Source organism: Dasypus novemcinctus, chromosome 4 (assembly GCF_030445035.2).
Source record: "Dasypus novemcinctus isolate mDasNov1 chromosome 4, mDasNov1.1.hap2, whole genome shotgun sequence".
In the NCBI taxonomy this organism is placed as follows: Eukaryota; Metazoa; Chordata; class Mammalia; order Cingulata; family Dasypodidae; genus Dasypus; species Dasypus novemcinctus.
The window spans coordinates 163,122,641-163,143,137 of NC_080676.1; the positions used below are offsets into that span (position 1 = coordinate 163,122,641).

Below are 20,497 nucleotides of genomic sequence, written 5' to 3' on the forward strand. Positions count from 1 at the left end.
CAGGGCAGCAAGGGACACTGGCCAGGGTGGAGGGGCTGGGGGCCCACGTGGAGGGGCTCACATTTCTAGCACGGGGAGGCTGCTAGGCAGGCTGCAGCTGGCAGAAGAACGACCCCAAGGAGGCCCACGTCCTCCTCCCTGGAAGCTGTGAATACGTTACGTCACAGGGCGAAAGGGATGTGAGGTCGCAGGTGGAACTGAAACTGCTGAACACTTGGCTTTAAGCTAGGATGTTACCTGGATTGCCCAGGTGTGCCCAGCGGATCACAAGGGTCCTTAGAAGTGAAAGCGGGGGCAGAAGAGGAGGTCAGGGTGATGTCAGGTGGGCAGGACTGACTGGACACGGCCGACTTTGAAGATGGAGGCTCATGCCATGAAGCAAGGAATGTGGGGGCCTCTGGAAGCCAGAAAAGGCAAGAAAATGGATTGCCCCCTCCCCTAGAGCCTCCAGAAGGATTGCGGCCCTGCCACGCCTTGATTTAGCCCAAAGAGACCTATCCCAGATTTCCCACTTTGAGAACTGAGAGAGAATAATTTGTGCTGTCTGAAGCCACTAAATTGGGGTAATTTGTTACAGCAGCAATAGGAAACTGATACACCTTACAACACACACTTTCTCCTTGGCTGAGTGTTAGCACAGAACCATTCAATAAACAAGCACACGAACGGGGGACTTTCTAAAAATCCTACAACTCTGCCTGTGGATGAGGATCAAGTTGCAGGAAGGCTATCTACAGACACCTCTGGGCCGGCTTTGGTCCCCTCTGCCCAGGGCATGGCGGGGGTGAGCAGGACGCAGGGCAGGGGAAGGACCAGCCTTCCTGGGTCCCCAATGGCCCGAGTCTGGCAAGCAGGCCCATCTCCAGCTGGCTTTGAACTCGGCTGTGACAGGCAGGGGTCTGCGAGTCCAGCGCCCGAACCCTCCTCTAACCAGCTGCCTGACCTGGCTGTGCCTCAGTTTCCTCTTCTGCCAAATGGGGGTAAGAATCTCAGATGTAGGGTCCTCGTGACAATGACAGAAGACGGGAGCAAAGCATCTCACACGGCCTGGCTCTTAACGGGAGCTCCGGGGATGAGTGCTGCTGTTCGGACCTGCACATACATTTATTTAGGATTTGGGTCGAAGAATATAAATCAGGACAGTACATTAAAGTTATAAAATGGAGCAGGGACAATTTAGAGAGTTTATGTACCTGGGGCCTGGGATAGGCTCCTGACTGCAGATGAGAACTAAATTTAATGGATAAGCCAGGAAGATATCATGTGGAGTGAAACAAGCCAGACGCCAAAGGACAAATATTGTATAGTCTCACTGATTTGAAGCAAATAGCGTAAGCAAACTCACAGAGTCAGAATCTAGAATGTAGGTTATGAGGGGACAGGGTGGGGAGAGGGAATGGGAAGTTAAGGCATAAATGTACAGGGCTCCTGTTTGAAAGATGGAAGTGTTTTGGTAATGGATGGAGGGGATGGGAGCACAACCTCATGAATAAATTAATGGCACTGAAATAAGTATCTGAATGTGATTAATAGGGAAAAAGTTAGATTGTATATATGGTAACAGAATAAAAATTTTTTAAAAAAATCCTTGGAACTATACTACACACACAGTGAACCTAAGTTAAACCATGGACTTTAATTAGGAGTAAAATTATAAAAATGTGCTCTCATCAACTGTAACACATGTTCCATGCCAAAGCAAGATCTTGGTGGTGGGATGATATTTGGGAATCCTCTATTTTGTGCATGATTGTTCTGTCAATCACAACTTCTCTAATAAAGAAAAACAAACAAATCAACAACTAAATTTAGCTCGAGCTTCTGAGGCACCCAGGGAAAACAGGCAAGTTGTCGGGAGCGGGGTCCTCCCTGACCACAGGAAGACGCATGCATGAACCTGAAGGTGACCTTCTTCCTGCTGAGAAATTCTACAGGGAATTTAAAAGTGTTGGTATACATAATAGGTAGCACACTCACATGGTTTAAGCCTGTACACGCTCATAGGTATTGATACATCTATATCATAAAATGTGCATATATTTTCCTCCATGTTATATGTGGTGGCAAATCCCTTCACTTCCTCTCCTCCATTAGCCCCACCTTGCTCCTTCCCTCCACAATAACCATTTGATTAATTTCTCATATGTCCTTCGAGAGTTTCTCTTGGCAAATACAAGTCAATCAAAGGATGTACATTCTTCTTGGCCTCTCTCTTTTAACACAAGTTAGTAGACTATTAGAATACTGGCTGATACTGAAAGAGTGCTTTCTCCACCCCAGCTACGGCTCCGAGAACTTTCCCATGTGAAGAATTCAAGCTTCACAGCAGCCTTGTGTGATCAATAACGTAATTGTTGAAGCGGACATGGCTCAAGTGATAGAGCACCACCTACCATATGGAGGGTCCGGAGATCCCCAGGTTCTCCTGACCCCTGTGATGAGCTGGCCCCTGCGCAGTGCTGCTGCACTCAAGGAGTGCTGTGCCACGCAGGGGCGCCCCCACAGAGGGGTGCCCCACGTGCAAGGACTGCGCCCCACAAGGAGAGCCGCCCTGCCTGATAAAAGCGCAGCCCACCCAGGAGTGGCACCACACACATGGAGAGCTGATGCAGCAAGATGACGCAACAAAAAAGAGATGCAGTTTCCTGGTGCTGCCAGAGGAACATGCAGAGAATGAACATGGGAGGCAGACAAAGGGGAGGAAGGGGAGAGAAATAAATAAAATAAATCTTTACATAATAATAATAATGTAAATGGCTTCATCTTGCAGATGAGGAACCAGGCACGGGGAGGTTAAGTTACCTGGCACAGGTGGGCTCGCAGTGAGGGGTCTGAGTCCAGGCTTCTACTGGCCTCTGCTGGCTTGGCTGTCCTCTTCCTCCCTGCCTCCCTGCCTTCCTTTCTTTTGCTCTTCTTATGTAACTGAACAATGTTGCATTGCCTAGTGGATTACTTCCCTCCTGCCACTGTAACAAGCTACCACAAACCCAGTGGCTTATCACAACACAAACGTATCATCTTACAGTCCTGGAGTTCAGGAGTCCACTGGGGTCTCACTGGGTACCCTTGAGGTGTGGCAGGAGTGTCCTCTTACTGGAGGCTCCAGGGGAGAATGCTTCCTCATCTTCATCAGCTAAGCTTCTCGAGGTCCAGCATTCCTTGGCCTCTTCCAAGCTGCTAGAGCATCGGTTGCATCCCTCAGTCCTCCCTCCAGCCCGTCTCCTGCCTCCCTCTTCCCTCTTAAGGATAAGGACCTGGAGGTGACATCCGCCCTTCTGTAGAATGCCCCATCTCAAGGTTCTTAATGTAATCCCAACTGCAGAGCCTTCTCCATACAAGGTCACATCTTGCCAGGATCCAGGGAGTAGGACATGGGCACTTCCTGGCGCCTTATTCTGTGAGCCCACCTGGAGAGTTCCCTCATTCCTTTACAGATGCAGAGTAGTCCATCACAGGGACGTTCTCTGAACGCATGTGACCACTCACGCCCCAGTGGTGGGCGTTTGGCTTCTTTCCCATCCCCCAACATGATTAAAAATGCTGCAGTGAATGGTCTTGTACATGACATCATTGCACACGTGCAAGTAGAGCCATTGGGAAGATTCCCATAGGTGGGTTTATCAACAAAGTTATACCGGCATTTGTGATTTTGATGGAAACTGCCAACTTTCTCTGCAAGTTGTACCCCACCAGCAGTATAGGAGCCGGCCTGTTTCTCACTGCCTCCCCAAGAGGGTGCAGCTAACTTTTGGATTGTTGCAATCCAGAAGGAACATATTGCACTACCTTTATTTTGAGATAGCATCTTTCCTTGTGCTTTGGCAGGAGACGGGGCAATGCTCTTATATTGGCTCAGGTAGAATCAGCCAAAGGCACTGTCTGAATTGATTACTCCTCAAAGTCATTTTTATGGGGAGCACTACTAAAATAGTTTGCTGCTTTCTGCTGATTTTTACTTGAAACCCTCTGAAAGTTGAAAAACAGTAGAATGCGGGGCTGGCAAGACCTTGAAACAATGTAAGTTTAATAACAGATGTGTTAACACACGTTATTGGCAGGAAGTAGGAGCCAATTGAGTTCAAGAATGCCACTTGTATAATTTGAGTTGCTGATGGAAAAGAGAACAATGTGCTCTAGTTGGCAGACCAGGAGATGGCCATCAGCACTCGGTTACGGACCCAGAAGAGGGGAGATGGCCTCTCTCTCACACAGGAGTCCCGCCCCATGGAATGGGCAGCTTGCCTGTGGGAAAGGACAAAAGAGTCCTTAAAAAGAGATTTGAGTCTGCTTAAATACTAGGACAAGCATTTAATTAGGAACCCAAAGTTTTGGTCCCCTGTGAGTGGAGAAGCTTTTTTTCTGGGCCTGGAAAATTTTAAGAGTTAATGTGCTATTCATAGTAATGACAAATTAAAAACAGCCCACACGTCCAGCAGCTGCAGAATGGCCAGCTGACCGTGCCGCGGCGGCCGGTTCTGCCTTCTCGGCCTTCGGGGACAGTCGCCTGGGACCTTGTAGCAACCTGAGACCATCCTAGGGCCTGGCCCGCAAGACCAGCGGGGAAAGCACTCGGGCCAGGCAGGAACGCTGCAGGGCGGGCAGGGGTGCTCCAGGGAGCCCCAGGCCAGCTGTGGGGGCTTGAATGGCCCCCGCCCTCTGACAGCGTCTTCCCCACCCCTTTACCGTGTTCCGCTCTCTGCCTCGGTTTCCCTTTCCAGTCCTTCGGTTGTCTGCTAGGCTAATTCCAGGAGCCCCTAATATCCTGCCCAGCCTTGCTAGCCTCTCACCTGAGGACTGGACCGTCCCCGCTCCATCCTGTGGCAGGGTAAGTAGTCCAGAGCCACTATCACCTGCCAAGGACCTCACTGCACCTGGAAGCTTCCACGGCCCAGCCCCTCAGACATTCTTCTTCCCACAAACCCACCAGTGCCCAGACCGAGCCAGGAATATCCAACCTTCACCTGGTTTCCCTTTACCCAGCATTTCTCAAGCTTAGTAGGGGTCCCCTTTAAAGGAAACTTTGTGTGGCTTTGAAGTTTTTGTTAAATTACTTTAATCTTAATGTTACTTTCTATGAGTAGAAACCCTAGACCAAGCATTAACATAATATGCTTATTGCTCTTATTGTAAGGATAAGGCCACATTGGGAAAATAGTAATAGAACTACATTGGGAGGTGGGAATTGCAAGTGCCTTCACATAGATAAATGACTTAAAATGGTCTATAAAGAAAGTGCCAATGAATAACAGGACGGCCTGTAAGGAGAGTGCCAATAAATAATATGGGACTGCTTACAAGAAGAAGCCTTTCAAAAAGAAGAAAACATCGATACGTTCTCGTCAGCTAACCGCAGTGCTCCGCTTCTGTGCCTGCGTGCTTGCTCGCTGATTAGTAGACGCCCCCCTTCCTAAAGCTATAAAACTGCCCCTTCCCTGAGACTCGGGGCTGCTGTCTCCTGTGGGAAACAAAGGCATGTTGTTTCCATGGAAGCAAGTTACTTCCTTGACCACTGAGTCAAGCTGTCCCTTATGATTATCGGTGCGGAGCACAATCTTGGCTGGGTTAGCACACCTGCAGGCAGAACAATACATATAGAACAGAACAATCTGGGCAACAGGATTTATGAGTATAGTTACTGATTCTTATAATAATAGTTCCAGTAAAGTTTGTTGGGTGTTCATCAATCACTAGTTAATATAGTATGAGGTAAGGGTAATAGGTAACTTGATTTTGTGCTGAATGTCACGTAGGTTAGGGATATATATACTAGCCCCCCAACTCAATAAACTTGTCTGATGAGCTTGAGAAATCAATGCTCTCAGATCCCCTGAACCCAATCTTTCTTTTTCTTTCATTCCCGATACCTCGGGTCGCCGAACAAGACTCCGACAGGTGGCGCCCAGACGAGGGGCTCGAGGCAGAGGATTCATCAAAGTACGGCAGCGTAGGTTCTTCCACCTCTGGATCGGGAACGCGGAAAGCTGAAAAGCCTTTTTTAAGGTAAGGAGCGTCGAAATTAGTTAACCCGGGTAAATTGCTGCTTCATATTATTAAGTTTTGCTTTCCGTTAGCATCAGGGTATGGGTAATCAACCAGGACGCTTGGAAGAATATTCACAGGTTTTGAAAACACTGTTGCACAGTGTAGGCGTCACAGTTAAGACTGCAGATTTGTTAGAATTGTTTGCTTTGGTTCAAAAGCATTGTTATTGGTTTCAACCGCAAGGAAAGAATTTGATGAATGTTAAGCAGTGGAGGCAAGTAATGAAAGAATTGAGGAGAGCATATCAGAAAGGAGAGAATATACCTGTATCAGTTTGGGCCTTAGGACAGCATATTGCTGCTCAGGTAGGAGGCCAGGCGGTCGTTGAGGTTCTGCATGGTGATCTTCTCGCTGCCCCCCACGAGCCCGTCGCCCCCGCCATAGCCTCCACCCAGGCCGGCACCCAGCCCACCGCCAAAGCCACCACCGAAGCCGCCACCGAAGCCACCACCAAAGCCACCACCAAGGCCAGCACCGTATCCCCCACCGAAGCCACCACCCAGGGCCCCTCCGAAGCTGCTGCTGCTGCTGCTGAAGCCGCCGCCATAGCCGCCCCCCATCCCGCAGGCTCCCCCGGAGGAGAAGCGGGAGGAGGAGACCGACAGGCCCCCGTAGGCACTGGGGGCCCGGTAGGACCCTCCGGTCAGGACGGAGGAGATGCGGCTGGAGCCGCCACCCATGCCACAGGCGCCCTTCATGGAGCTGGAGGAGGTGAACTGGCGGCTGCAGGTGGTCATGGTGCCGAGCAGAAAGGAGAGAATATACCTGTATCAGTTTGGGCCTTAGGACAGCATATTGCTGCTGCATTAGATCCTTTGCAGTCTGACGAAGAGGAAGAGATTGTTCTTTTCTCAAGGGAGGAAACGGCTATGAATGATACAGGTAAAGATAGGAATTTGGAGGAGGATCAGGAAGAAGAGGAGTTATTTGAAGTTAGAGATACAAATCCATTCTTAACTAAATCTATGTCAGAGCTAAATATTTCTAAAGTAAACATATATCCTAATTTGACTCATGAGGTTCCTTCTGCACCTCCAGAACCTGGAAAAGTACCTAGTGGACTTTTCTCTACGGACATGCCTTATGTTCGTAGCAGCTTTAAGCCAAATCCTGTGCCTGTTACTCCATTAATGAGATATCTTTTATCGGGATCTAGTCAAGGTGAGCCTCTGGCTATGCAAGCTGTAGCAGCTTTTCCTGTAACTATTCAACAAATTCCTCCTGATTTTCAACACCCACAAGGGGGAATTTATGAGCCTCTTTCTTTTAAAGTATTGAAGGACATCAAACAGGCATGTACTCAATATGGCACTCAGAGTCATTATACTACTGGATTGGTGGAAGGACTTGCAAATACCTACAGGTTAATACCTTGGGATTGGGACATGCTGACTAAAACAGTATTGACTGCTGCTGAGTTCTTACAATTTAAGACTTGGTGGACAGATGAAGCTGCTATGAGAGAACGACGAAACAGGGCTCAAGATCCACCTGTTAATATTACTGCTGAACAATTGCTAGGCTCTGGAGCTTGGACAGGTATTGAGAGGCAGCTTCATTATGATGATCAGGCTGTTAATCAAGTGAGGCAGTCATGCTTGGCTGCATGGAGAAGGATTACAGCTCCAGGAAAGCCTACGCAGTCTTTTGCTAAAGTGATTCAAGGTGTTAATGAACCCTATGTGGAATTTATTGCCAGACTGACTGATATGCTTACTAAGACTATTGAAATTCCTGAAGCTAGAGAGTTAATCCTGCTAACGCTAGCTTTTGATCAAGCTAAGAGTGAGTGTAAGAAAGCTATCCGGCCTATTAAGGCTGCAGGTGGGTCTGTCCTTGATTATATAAAAGCTTGTCAGGACATTGGTTCAACAACCCACCAGATGGCAGTGTTAGCTTCAGCTATGAGAGGAGGAAATAAACCAAAAAAGAAAGGGAATTGTTTTAAGTGTGGAAAATTTGGACATTTTCAAAAGAATTGTCGGTCCTATGTTAATCAAGCAGGTAGAGGACCTTGTACTCCATCAAAAATTTGTCCAGTGTGCCATAAAGGATATCATTGGGCTAATGAATGTAGATCAAAAATAGACAGGAAAGGCGCACCTATAAAATCGCGAAACCGCTTTGCGGGCCTAGCTCAGGGCCCTCAGACAAACAATATGAGCCTGGCCGATCAATTTCCTGTCAGCAACGGTCAGTATCATTCATCCCAGTCTCAGAACTAAGAGCGGCTACTCAAGGTAGTGCTGCTGTTGATCTTCCATCTACTGAGACTAAATTGATAACTTCTGAGGGAGGCATTCAAACAATTTCTACAGGAGTAAAAGGGCCTTTACCTAATAATACAGTAGGCATTGTAGTTGGAAGAAGTAGTTTAACTATGCAGGGATTGTTGATGCAAGTAGGAATTATAGATAGTGATTTTACAGAGGAAATAAAAATAATGGTTCAAGCTGTTAATTCTATTCAAATACAAAAAGGACAACGCATTGCTCAATTATTACTGCTTCCCTATAACAAACCAGCTACTCTTCCTTTTAAAAGGAAGGGGGGATTTGGATCAACTGGAAAAAATATGTATTGGCAAACTTTTGTAAATGATGATAGACCTGAAACTACAATTACAATTAATGGAAAAGTGTTCTTTGGCTTAATAGATACAGGAGCAGACGTATCTATTATAACTAAACGTTATTGGCCTCAATCCTGGACTTTGCAGAAAGTACCGACAGTTCTTACTGGAGTTGGTACAATGACTGATGTTTATCAAAGCACTAATATTTTTGATGTTTTAGGCCCTGATGGACAAAAATCTACTTTACAACCCTATGTGGCTGATGTGGGAATTAATCTGTGGGGCCGTGATTTGTTAAGCCAATGGGGTGCTTTCATCCATATTCCTACCTTATCGGAGCAGGCTAAAACGTTATACATGGATATGCAATATAATACTAGAAGGAAAGGAGATAGGAGGGGAATTGGATTTTCTTCCAGTTCATCGGGTCCTGAACAAGAAAATTTATCTTAGGGGCCATTGAAAGAAAGGGCAGTCCCATACCAATTACTTGGCTTACTGAAGCCCCGGTATGGATAGATCAATGGCCCCTAACAGTAGAAAAATTAAATGCCCTACATAGTTTAAAGAACAGTTGGAGCAAAAGCATATAGAACCTTCTAATAGTCCTTGGAACTCTCCAGTATTTGTTATTAAAAAGAAATCTGGAAAATGGAGACTCCTGACGGATTTAAGAGCCATAAATAAAGTTATGAGTCCTATGGGAGCACTACAACCGGGAGTTCCACAACCATCTATGATTCCAAAAGATTGGTCTCTTATTATAATTGATTTAAAAGATTGTTTTTTCACTATTCCTTTACATCCTGCTGATAAAGCAAAGTTTGCTTTCTCTGTGCCTTCATTTAATAATCAGGCACCTATGCAAAGATATCAATGGTGTGTTTTACCTCAAGGTATGATGAATAGTCCAACCATGTGTCAATTATTTGTGCACCAACCTCTTCAAAAGTTACGTGATCAATTTCCTGAAGCAATGATTATTCATTATATGGATGATATATTATTTGCTCATGCTTCTGATGAAAAATTACAACAATTATTTGTTATGGCAGAAAAAATTTTACCGGAATATGGGTTACAAATAGCCCCTGAAAAAATTCAAAAAGAAGCTCCATTCTCTTACTTAGGTATGAAATTGTCTGAAGGGTGTATTACACCTCAAAAGGTGCAAATTCGTAGAGATAAATTAAACACACTTAATGATTTTCAAAAACTTTTAGGAGACATCAATTGGATTAGGCCTATGTTAGGAATTCCTAATTATATGCTAACTCATTTATTCCAAACTCTGCAGGGGGATTCAGACCTTACTAGTGCACGTTCTTTATCTGTGGAAGCTGAACGAGAATTAAATTTAATAGAGGAAAGAATTTCACAAGGACAGTTGACACAAATTGACCCTAGAAAAATTGTAGATTTAATTATATTTTCCACTGTGCAATCTCCCACAGCTTTACTGTGGCAGGAGGGAGTTTTGGAGTGGATTTTCCTACCTAATAATAAACAAAAGAGATTACAAACTTATTTACAAAAAATCATCAATATATTGGCAAAAGGACGTGTGCGCTTAATGCAACTTAAAGGGTCTGGCCCTGATGGCATTATTTGTGAATTATCACAGGAAGAAATTCATCATCTATATGTAACCAACCTTCAATGGCAGATAGCTATCAGTGACTTTCAAGGTGTTATTGATAATCATTTTCCTACTTCAAAATTACTTACTTTTTTACGAAAAACTACTTGGATATTACCTAAAATTATAAAATCTCTACCTTTAGAAAATGCATGTACAGTGTTTACTGATGGCAGTAGTAACGGGAAAGCAGCATTTGTTACCAAAGGAAAGGAACAGGCTTGGCAGACTCCATTCACGTCTGCTCAGCGTACTGAACTTGCTGCCATCATTAAGGTGTTAACAATACTTAAGGAAGCTTTGAATATTGTTTCTGATTCTGAATATGTATGCCTTACTGTTAAGCATATTGAAACGGCTCATATCTTTGTTACTGATGAATTATCTCAACTTTTTGCTGATTTGCAACATCTCATTAGATTACGACAGCATCCTATTTACATTACACGTATACGTTCTCATACATCTTTGCCTGGTCCTATGACAGCAAGTAATGCTCGAGCTGATTTATTAGTGGGTTGTTTACAAAGTGCTCGCGATTACCATGCTTTAACTCACATTAATGCTAAAGGCCTGCGAAATAAATATCAAAAGCTTACCAGACTACAAGCACAGGAAATTATGCGTACTTGTCCCACCTGTGGACCACTGACAGCAGTGCCTTTTCAGGCTGGAACTAATCCCAGAGGCCTGACTCCTAATCAGTTATGGCAGATGGATGTTACTCACATTCCATCCTTTGGAAAACTACAATATGTTCATGTTTGTATTGACACTTATTCTCATTTCATGTGGGCTACTGCTCAAACTGGGGAACGGTTTCATCATGTTCGCTCACATCTCTGGTCTGCTTTTGCTGTGATGGGATGCCCTCTAAAGATTAAAACTGATAATGGACCCTCTTACATTAGTAAATCCTTTGCTTCCTTTTGTAAAAAATATGCTATTGAACATGTTACCGGCATTCCCCATAATCCTACAGGTCAAGCTATTGTTGAAAGATGCCATCATACTCTCAAGACTATGCTTTTAAAACAAAAAGGGGGAGATGATGGTATGATATCACCTAAAGATCAATTGGCTAAAGCTTTATTTACCTTAAATTTTCTTAACGTTTATGATTCTATGACACCAGCTGAATGTCATTTTGAACATTCTCAAAAATCCACAGAAATTGCAGAATCTGAGAATCAACCAGTATTTTGGAAAGATGTTTTAAGTAATGAATGAAAAAAAAAAAAAGCAGGGTTAAAGTATGGGGGGGAGATTATGCTCTTATCATTTCAGAAAATGGAGAAGAAATCTGGCTTCCGGCAAAAAGGATTAAACCTAGGACTGAAGAAGTGGCGTCTTCTACACATATGGATCCTACTGATAGTGAGTGAAACCGGCAATGGTAATGGTAATTACACATATTGGGCATATATCCCTAATCCCCCATTACTTCGAGTGTTAACCTGGAAAGATCCTTCTTTTCCTGTCTATTTGAATAAAACTATTTTATTTCCTGGACCCATGGATGACAGGTTACCACTTAAGCCACGAGAAGAAGGACAAAAGATTTATAATCTCCTTCTTCCATTTGATTTCCGACCTCTTTGCATTGGCAATCGCCCACCATGTATGGCTGTGAAAAATAGAACTATGATCAATTTTAGCCATAATAATACTAAATCTTTAGTAACTTTATTCCCATCCTATCAATACCAAGAATATAAGTATCCAAGTTACAGTTGTCCTAAGAGGAATGCTGGTGATATGCAAAGATGGTATGAATGCCCTATGGGAAGAGGATCTGTCATTTTTAATGATTCCTATGGAATAGTTTGGGAAAGTGCCCCTATGGGGAATCCCAACAAATATAAGGGCAGATTTATTTGGTATGGAATAAATAGCTTGGGACAACAAATTAGTAATATGCAGTATCCTTTTCATGATTCTCTTGATATGGATGAGAAAGTAATCTTTACCAAAAATAATAGTGATTGGAAAAATATAGGGAAATGGGTTCCTTTGCCATGGTGCAATAGCACTGGAATCCATGATCAAAAACAAATATGGAAAGTCTTCTTAGGAGTGGCATCTACTTCTGTATGGAAAGGTAATAAAAGTATGGATGGACAATATTTACAATTAGATCAAATTCATCATTTTCAATCATGTGTCAGAGATCCACATGTGTTTGTGGTAGGGAAGGCTACCATTACTGAAAATGCTTTGTTCTATGAGGATGGAGCTTTGTATACTTGCTTGTCTGAGAATATCTTACAGAATGGAGATATTATCACCATGGCTCGCCGAAGACGAGGAGTGTGTATCCCGGTGAAAATGAATCGGATGTGGCAGTCATCACCTGAAAGTCATCTTCTTTTCCACCTGGCTCAAGGACTGTTGAAACGATCTAAGAGATTTTTGGGACTTCTCATAGCTGGCATTCTTGGCCTCATTGGTGTCATCACTGCCGCTGCCACTGCTGCTGTTGCATTGCATGAGACGGTGCAGACACAGCAATACGTGCATGATTGGCACAAGAATGCAAGTGACTTATGGCATAGTCAAGAGCACATTGATGAAGGACTTAATAACAGAGTTAGTGATTTGGAATCTGCTGTTTTACACTTAGGAGATCAAGTTTATAATTTGAATTTGTTAAGAGGATTGAAATGTGATTGGAATGAAAGTAATTTTTGTATTACTCCTTTGGATTATAACATGTCTATGTTTCAATGGAATAAGATCAGAAATCATTTGTTAGGACATAAAGGAAATATGTCATTAGAAATTGAGGAATTGCAGAAAAAGATTTTAGAAATGTCTCATAATCAGATATACATAGATAGTGATAAGGATATCTTTAATGATTTGATTTCACATTTGAATAAGTTTAATCCTGTTGATTGGTGGAAATCTCAGCATTTCTTATCTGCCTTAGGAATAGGGGTATGTGTATTAATCCTGGTGCTCATGGTTGTCGCTTGCCTGGGGAAAGGTGTTTGCCAGAGATTGCACCGTGTGGACACAATGGGACAAGCAAACAACATAGTACTTGCTAAAACTCTACAATAGTACCCCGAAGTCAGTGCGCTTGGCTGGTAGTCAGTGACGGGCAACTTGGCTAGCCTTTCAGTCAACCTAAGGCAGGGACGTGGCCTTTCGCTGCCACGCTTCCCCATGACGGGTAAGACTGATTGTGCGTAGCCTCGACCTAAGACAGACACAGTCACCCTGACTAAAACAAAAAGGGGGAAATGTGGGAAACAAAGGCATGTTGTTTCCATGGAAGCAAGTTACTTCCTTGACCACTGAGTCAAGCTGTCCCTTATGATTATCGGTGCGGAGCACAATCTTGGCTGGGTTAGCACAACTGCAGGCAGAACAATACATATAGAACAGAACAATCTGGGCAACAGGATTTATGAGTATAGTTACTGATTCTTATAATAATAGTTCCAGTAAAGTTTGTTGGGTGTTCATCAATCACTAGTTAATATAGTATGAGGTAAGGGTAATAGGTAACTTGATTTTGTGCTGAATGTCACGTAGGTTAGGGATATATATACTAGCCCCCCAACTCAATAAACTTGTCTGATGAGCTTGAGAAATCAATGCTCTCAGATCCCCTGAACCCAATCTTTCTTTTTCTTTCATTCCCGATACCTTGGGTCGCCGAACAAGACTCCGACAGTCTCCTCTGCAGAGGAATGAGACTGTCGCCGCGCGGCTAATAAAGCTCTCAGCTGGAACTATATTCAAAGTCTGAGTCTGGTCAATATCGCTGGTCTATAACACTTATGTAACTGAAAACCAAACAGATTTACAAGTGAAGTGAACAAAAATCCAAAACCAGCACATTTCACAAGGACAGCCTCAGCTTAATGCGATGGATGATGCTATTTCGTTAAATGAAATCACCAACGGTGAGTTTAAACATGTCTAAACGTATTTACATTTGTGAGTTCTCTATTTTACTTCTAGATTTGCCTCTTTCGGTTTTGAAAATAATGGTCCCTCTTTTGAGTTATGGCAGTGATTATTATTCCTTGCTCTTTTGAACAAAGAACTCAGTTTCGTTTCCAATCCATTATTTTGATAAGCCTAAAAAGGTAAGACTCTGTCCCCAAATTAAAAAAAAAAAATTAACTTGTAATATGAAAGTCTTGAAATTATTTTATGAATCCCAAAAAAAGAAACACTATGTTTGTAAACTCACCTATTCCTCCGGGTGTGATACCCTTTCATTGCACTAGACTCAGTGGTGGGACCTTTGATTGGATAACTTGATAAGATTGCTTCAGCTTTTGATTCAAGGATACGGTGAGGCTTGATTCAGCTGAGTCCCCTCTCCCTGCTCGGTCTGATATAAATGGACTCAGGCAGAGGAGGCAAGAAAGCTGGCGGATTTGACTCTGCATCTGCAGTGCAAGAGAGGACGGCTTAAGCATGACGCACTAAGGGGCTGGGCCCACGGGGCAGCTCAAGAGGAGACGGGAGCCCGGAGGGGCAGGCTGAGGCTTGGGCAGAGCCCATGGCCACCTCGCTTCACCACGTGGCGACACGCCGGGACCAGCAGCAGCTGACTCTGGAGGGTAGCCTCTGTGACGGTGCCTCCGCTTGGACTTCCCGCAGCCTGGGAACGGTAAGCGTGTTCCCCACGTAAATCCCCTCCATGAAAGACACGCGTTCTCCAGTACTTTGCCTCGGCAGCCCTTTGGCAATCTAAGACACCTCCCGTCCTTACTGCTAAGGACCTGGTGTGAGCCCACCCAGCAAGGGCAGAACCCACGCCACTTCTCAACCCCGGGGCCGGGCGGACTTCCTGCCACAGTGCAGCGCGCCGTGTTTCGGGGTCAGCATTTCTCTACTGGTCTATGTCCAGGTGACGATGGCTTGCTCTGCTCGGGAGGCTCCGAAAGCTTCATTCACACATGTGACCCAGATGCCCGTGTGACATGGTCATAAATCCAGTGTAAGTGGGGCAATGTGCTTGCACAGCCACGGCCCATCTACAGTGTCCCTCGGATGATCCAGATGTGTGCATGGCACACACGTGTGTCCATGCATCTGCACATGCACACGTCTTTAAACACCCAAAGGAAAGCACAAAACTAAGAACACACCATGAGAGCCACCTGTTTCTCAAGCAACGTGTCAAAAATGCTGTAAATGAGGATTTGAACATTTGATAGCGTTGGCTGGTGAGGATGTGAACAAAGTCGTACTCCTCTACCTTTGGAGGGAATGTAAACTCCAGCCTTTTGGAAGGGCAATTGGGCAAAGTCTAACAAAATTCAAAAGTTTGGACCCATCGACCCAGTTTGTGAAATGTGCCTGAGGCTTTCGCAAAGGCACAAAGATGTGCATGCTGGATATTTACACACCTTCGTTTAGAAGAGTCAGATTTGCACACAGTCCAGATTTCTATCAGTAAAGGCTTGAGTGCCTAAATTAAGGCACATCTACACAATAGAATAGTCTATGACTGTTGAAAGAGTGAAATTAATTCATACAAAGTTGTCCAAGATAGCTGATGAACAAGTTGCAAAACACCAAATATGAGAGGATCCCACAGTTGTTTTTTAGAAATTAGCATATGCTTTAAGAAGCAGAGTACTTAGAGCAACTTATTTAAAAAAAAAAAAAAAAAGGTTAATTGGGGAGGAGACAAGAAAGAACAAAAATTTTTATTTTCTTTAAAGTGCACACAAGGGGAAGCGGACTTGACTAAACTGATAGAGCGTCTGCCTACCATATGGAGGGTCCAGGGTTCAATACCCAGGGCCTCCTGACCCGTGTGGTGAGCTGGCCCGTGTGCAGTGCTGCCACATGCAAGGAGTGCCGTGCCATGCAGGGGTGTCCCCCACGTAGGGGTTCCCCAGCACAAAGAGAGCGCCTTGCAAGGAGAGCCGCCCCGCATGAAAAAAAAATGCAGCCTGCCCAGGGGTGGCGCCGCACACAAGAAGAGCTGACACAGCAAGATGATGACACAACAAAAGAGACGCTGTTTCCAAGTGCTGCCTGACAATGCAAGCGGATGCAGATAAGCACACAGCAAATGGACACAGAGCAGACAACAGGGGGGAAGGGGAAAGAAATTAAAAAAAATTTTTTTTTCATAGGGGAAGGGTTTGACTATTTAATAAATCATTATTGGGACAATTTTTTTTTTAAAGTGCACACAAGGGTTGCAGCCAGCAATCCGGAGGCCGGCGGAGCGGCAGTGAGGCAGCCCCGGGTTCCCACCCCACCCACAGACATTCCAAGGAGAGACGTGCCAGCGGCTCACTAGGTGCCAGGTTGTGCCAGGATGGGGAAAGACACAATGGGCCAGGAGAGGCAGGAAGGGGTGGCAAGCGTTTTCGAAACCAAAACAGCCCTCCTGGGCCCTTTTTCACTTGTTTTCCACAGAAGAGAGGGATGGATTTTTCCCAGGTGGCAAGTGGAGATGCTCCAATTCCAGACCCAAATGCAGGGGCTGGGCCTCTTGTGTGCAGGGTCAAGGTCAGGGGGCTGCAGGGTAGCCATCTCTATGGAGGGGACTTTAGAGAAGAAACCTCAAAAAGAGTGGAGGGGGAAATGCATCCGCCTGGGGGAAGATGCCGGAAAGGAAACAGCGAGTGGAAAGTGAATGAGTGAATGAATGAATGAGTAAACGAGTGCCAATCCTGACAAAGGGGACACGCCCCCATGGAATAGCCTCGGGGACGCTGCCCTGACGTCTTCGTGCTCCCGCCTTCTCTCTGCTCATCTAGAGATCAGCAGGTGGCTGTACCTGCTTGGCAGCCCCTGCCAGGTGTTGGGGATCCCAGCCTTTCTCCAACCTACCTGCTGTGCCAGGAGAAGGTACAGCCATCCCCAAGGCTGGGCACAGGAGGCGTGACGGAGGAGCACCTGGGGGGCTCCGGTTTGGGGGGACGCCAGAGGCTTGGAGAGCAGAGACCCAGGGGAATCGCCCTGCTGCGGTTGCCCTGAGCTGCCCTGGCTGCCCTTTGCCCGTGTCCCCAAACTGCAGCGCACGTGCCGGGAAAGGGCAGGTGGACAGGCCCTGCGACTCAGGCCCTTCTGCTTCCGTGTCCCAACGCAAGCACCCCATCCTGCCCCCGGGCAGGAATCCACCCCTCTCTCCTCCACTGCAGAGAACAGGTGGGGAAGGGCTGGAGCAGGACGGATTTTCATGTTGAACGCGCCTTCACCATCCTACAAGTGAGTGGTGGGTGCTGAGCTTGTGCTGCATTGATGTCGCGCGAGGGGCTCGAAAGTGCTGGCCGGGAAGCTCGGCCGCCGTGCTGTCCCTGCTCAGCCAGGTGGATGCCGGGGGACCCTCCGCAGCTCCTGGGCCGTCACTCCAGGGGCCCCTCCTTTGCCAGCATTTGGAGACCCCCTGCTCCCCTTTCGTCTCATGGTACCTGTGGGATCCAACCAAGCAGCCGGGGTTGGTGGGGAAGCAGCTGAGGCTGGGCGGTTAGGAATTCAATATTTCTGTGCCTGCTTAGCACACATTCAATAAAGAAATGTTAACCCCAAGGGAAAATTCACTGAATGAAGAACATTCCTATTGTTCCTATTCTACCACCCGGCTCCCCAATTCCTTCAGAAAATAATTCATCAGGTCATTAAAAGAGATTGTCCAAATTAATAAATTATTATTTTTTCCATGAGAATCTTGTGAAAACTATCTTTTATTATGACTCTTGCAGGTCAGGTGTTTCACTGACATGAACTCAAAGGCGTGTGATGTCAGATAAAGCAACTCTCGTTCTTTAGTAACAAGAGCCAATTATTGGTGGAGTGGGGATTTGAACTCAGGTCCTTTCTGAAAATCAATACCTGTATATAACCCCATACTGCCTCTCCTCTTTGAGTCTTTCCTCAAAGCAGTTGCCCCAGATGGCTTGTTCATGATGTTTTTAGAATCCACAACCCAGGCAGATTAAGTTGGAGACTCCCCAGAGCAAGCTTGGCCAATTTCTGGCTTGAGATAAGGCCTGCCTGGCCTTATCACTCACGGCTCTTTGGCTCCGCTCATTCTGAAGAAGGCTGAAAAGCAAGGAGAGGTCAATGCTGCTCTCCAAATCCATTCTCCAATGGAGCCGAAACCATTTCCCCAAGTTCACTCGGAAGTCTGGAGGCTGGGATTTATTCTGAACAGCACAGGCTATAAGAAATATTGTAAGAAAGAAATCTTCTGAAAGAAAATAAGGCTCACCCGATTGTGGAGAAGAAAAGAATTTATTTTTAATTTTGCAAGAAGGGGCGCACAACCAGAAAACGTGGTTGGCGCCCCAAACAAAGAAAAATGACACAATTCATACCCCTAAGCCTAGCAGCTAGCTCTTCCTGTTTCTCCATAGATTGGATACTTCAGAGGTTACAACCTATCCGATAGGCTGTTAGCCTAGCCTAGCCTATCTAACTTTCCTGCGCAAATTTTGTGATTAACCACTTCCCCCGTCACATTCCAACCATTTTAGCTTTTACCTGCTCCCCTTTGCCAAATAAAGAATGGAATTTAGTGGTGAATTGGTATGGACTTAGCTCTTTCTTGGGCATCTTTTTTACAGGACCAGCTTAATCTGGTTTCCTTTGTTCCTGCTTAACCCGGGAGTGGGAGACTGAGGCAGTAGGCTGCCAGGTTACGTTAATTAATATTTTCTTCCTTTATGTGAAAACTAAACTAATCTTCGTTTCTTACGACGTGGCAGCAGAGCGCGTCACTGTCTTCGGGGCCCTTCCACCTGCCAAGGACCGGCGTCCTGCCAGCTCTTATTATTGCCATTTCCCTTTTCTCTTTTTCACCCCATCACTTGGCCACTTGTAAAGAGGTAAGGGGGCAGGAAAACCGGGCCCTGCGCGCTCTGTGAGTCAGAACCCTTGACGCCCTGCGCCCTGGGGAGTCTGTTTCGCATGTGGAGGTGGAACAAGGGACGGAAAAGGCCTGGACGTGCGTCTTGCCCCGCGGATGAGGGCCGGGTGGGCGTGCTGGGCTCCGTGCTGGGAGGCTCCTGTCCACTCTCACTGAGCTGGGGCCGTGCTCTTGGGGGGCGGCTAGGGTGGAAGCTGGGCTGAGCTGAGCCTCTCTGCTCCCACCGCCAGCCCCCGCCGAGGCCTGGAGCCGCCTCTGACCCAGGGCTGTGCAAACCGCCTCCTGATTCTCCTCCAGCTCGGCGGGCGTGGGCCCCGCAGCCCGCGTCTCCCCGCAAAAGCCGAGTCAGCAGGGGGCCTCGCCAACCTCCCGGACGCGCGGCGGCAGGGCCAGCAGAGCCGGCGCACGCGCGTGTGCGCAGAAGCGGGGCCCAGGCAGCTGGGGACAACGCGGGGAGGCAGGAACGAGAGACGCGTGGCCCTGACTCAGGTTACCTTCAGGAACCTTCTCCCCGCCCCCAAACCGGAAAGTGACCCGGGAATACTATCGCTCGATGTTATTTAGCCTGATTCTGGCCAAATGGCAAACAGATGCCCCCAAGACGAGGATACAATGACCCAATCCAGCAGGGCCTTGCCCTCGGGTGGGTGGGCTGTGGGTTCAGACTGATTTAATCCAGTATTCACTGGATGGAAAGCTGTATATTCTTTGAAAAGTTACTGAATTTATCTAAGCATTGGATCCCTTGTCTGCAGTATGGGCTTATTAATTCCTAACAAGCAGGGCTGCTGTGAGGATTGCATGAGACCCCGGATGTGGCTCACGGGGCACAGACCTGACCCCGAGTGGCTTTCACTCCGGGGTCCCCTCCAAGCTCACGGCCGCCGTCCCACCCACAGGAGAGAACTGCCTGCAGGCTTCCACAAGGCGTCTCTTCTTTTCCTCTCGAGACTACCGCAGTGAAAACGCAGAGCTTTGGAAGGCCTCACATTTGTTCTTTTCTGTCCCCATCACTTCACAACTTCCCCAAAGAATTTTGTAATCTTGCCTATAAAGTGAACACGGTGGCGTTCCCTCCCTGACACTTCCAACAACACTGGGGAGCTCCTCCTAAGGGCAGGTGCGTGCCGAGGTCACCTGCCTCGTGCCGTGAACGTCACCTGGACACGTTTGCTAACGGAGGATTCCCCCGCACGGGACACCGCGCCCCCCGCCCAAGGGCCGGCGCGAGCACCCGGGTGCAGTGGCCAGCCGGCCTGAGGAAGCGCTTCCCGCTGTGTCACCGCCGGCTGCCCCCGCGCCAGCCGACACCGGCCACCCCTCTTCTGCTTGACCCCGCAGCCCGACATCAAACTGATCGGCACGACCTGAATCTGATTGA

The 20,497-nt window shown here is 46.6% G+C and overlaps 1 protein-coding gene and 1 long non-coding RNA gene across 2 annotated transcripts; one reads left to right on the forward strand and one right to left on the reverse strand.

The window, feature by feature from the left end:
• Nucleotides 1-6,159: 6,159 nt before the first annotated feature.
• On the reverse strand, nucleotides 6,160-14,671 carry LOC139438910 (keratin, type I cytoskeletal 14-like). Its single transcript, XM_071214985.1, has 2 exons — nucleotides 14,467-14,671; nucleotides 6,160-14,053 (listed from the first exon to the last, which is right to left on the reverse strand). Exon 2 carries the CDS (start codon nucleotides 6,777-6,779, stop codon nucleotides 6,324-6,326), a length of 456 nt encoding a protein of 151 aa, XP_071071086.1. The 5' UTR covers nucleotides 6,780-14,053; nucleotides 14,467-14,671; the 3' UTR covers nucleotides 6,160-6,323.
• LOC131278310 (uncharacterized) lies at nucleotides 14,031-17,914 on the forward strand. Its single transcript, XR_011648732.1, has 2 exons — nucleotides 14,031-14,892; nucleotides 15,133-17,914. It is a non-coding gene; the product is annotated as an uncharacterized lncRNA (long non-coding RNA).
• Nucleotides 17,915-20,497: the final 2,583 nt, after the last annotated feature.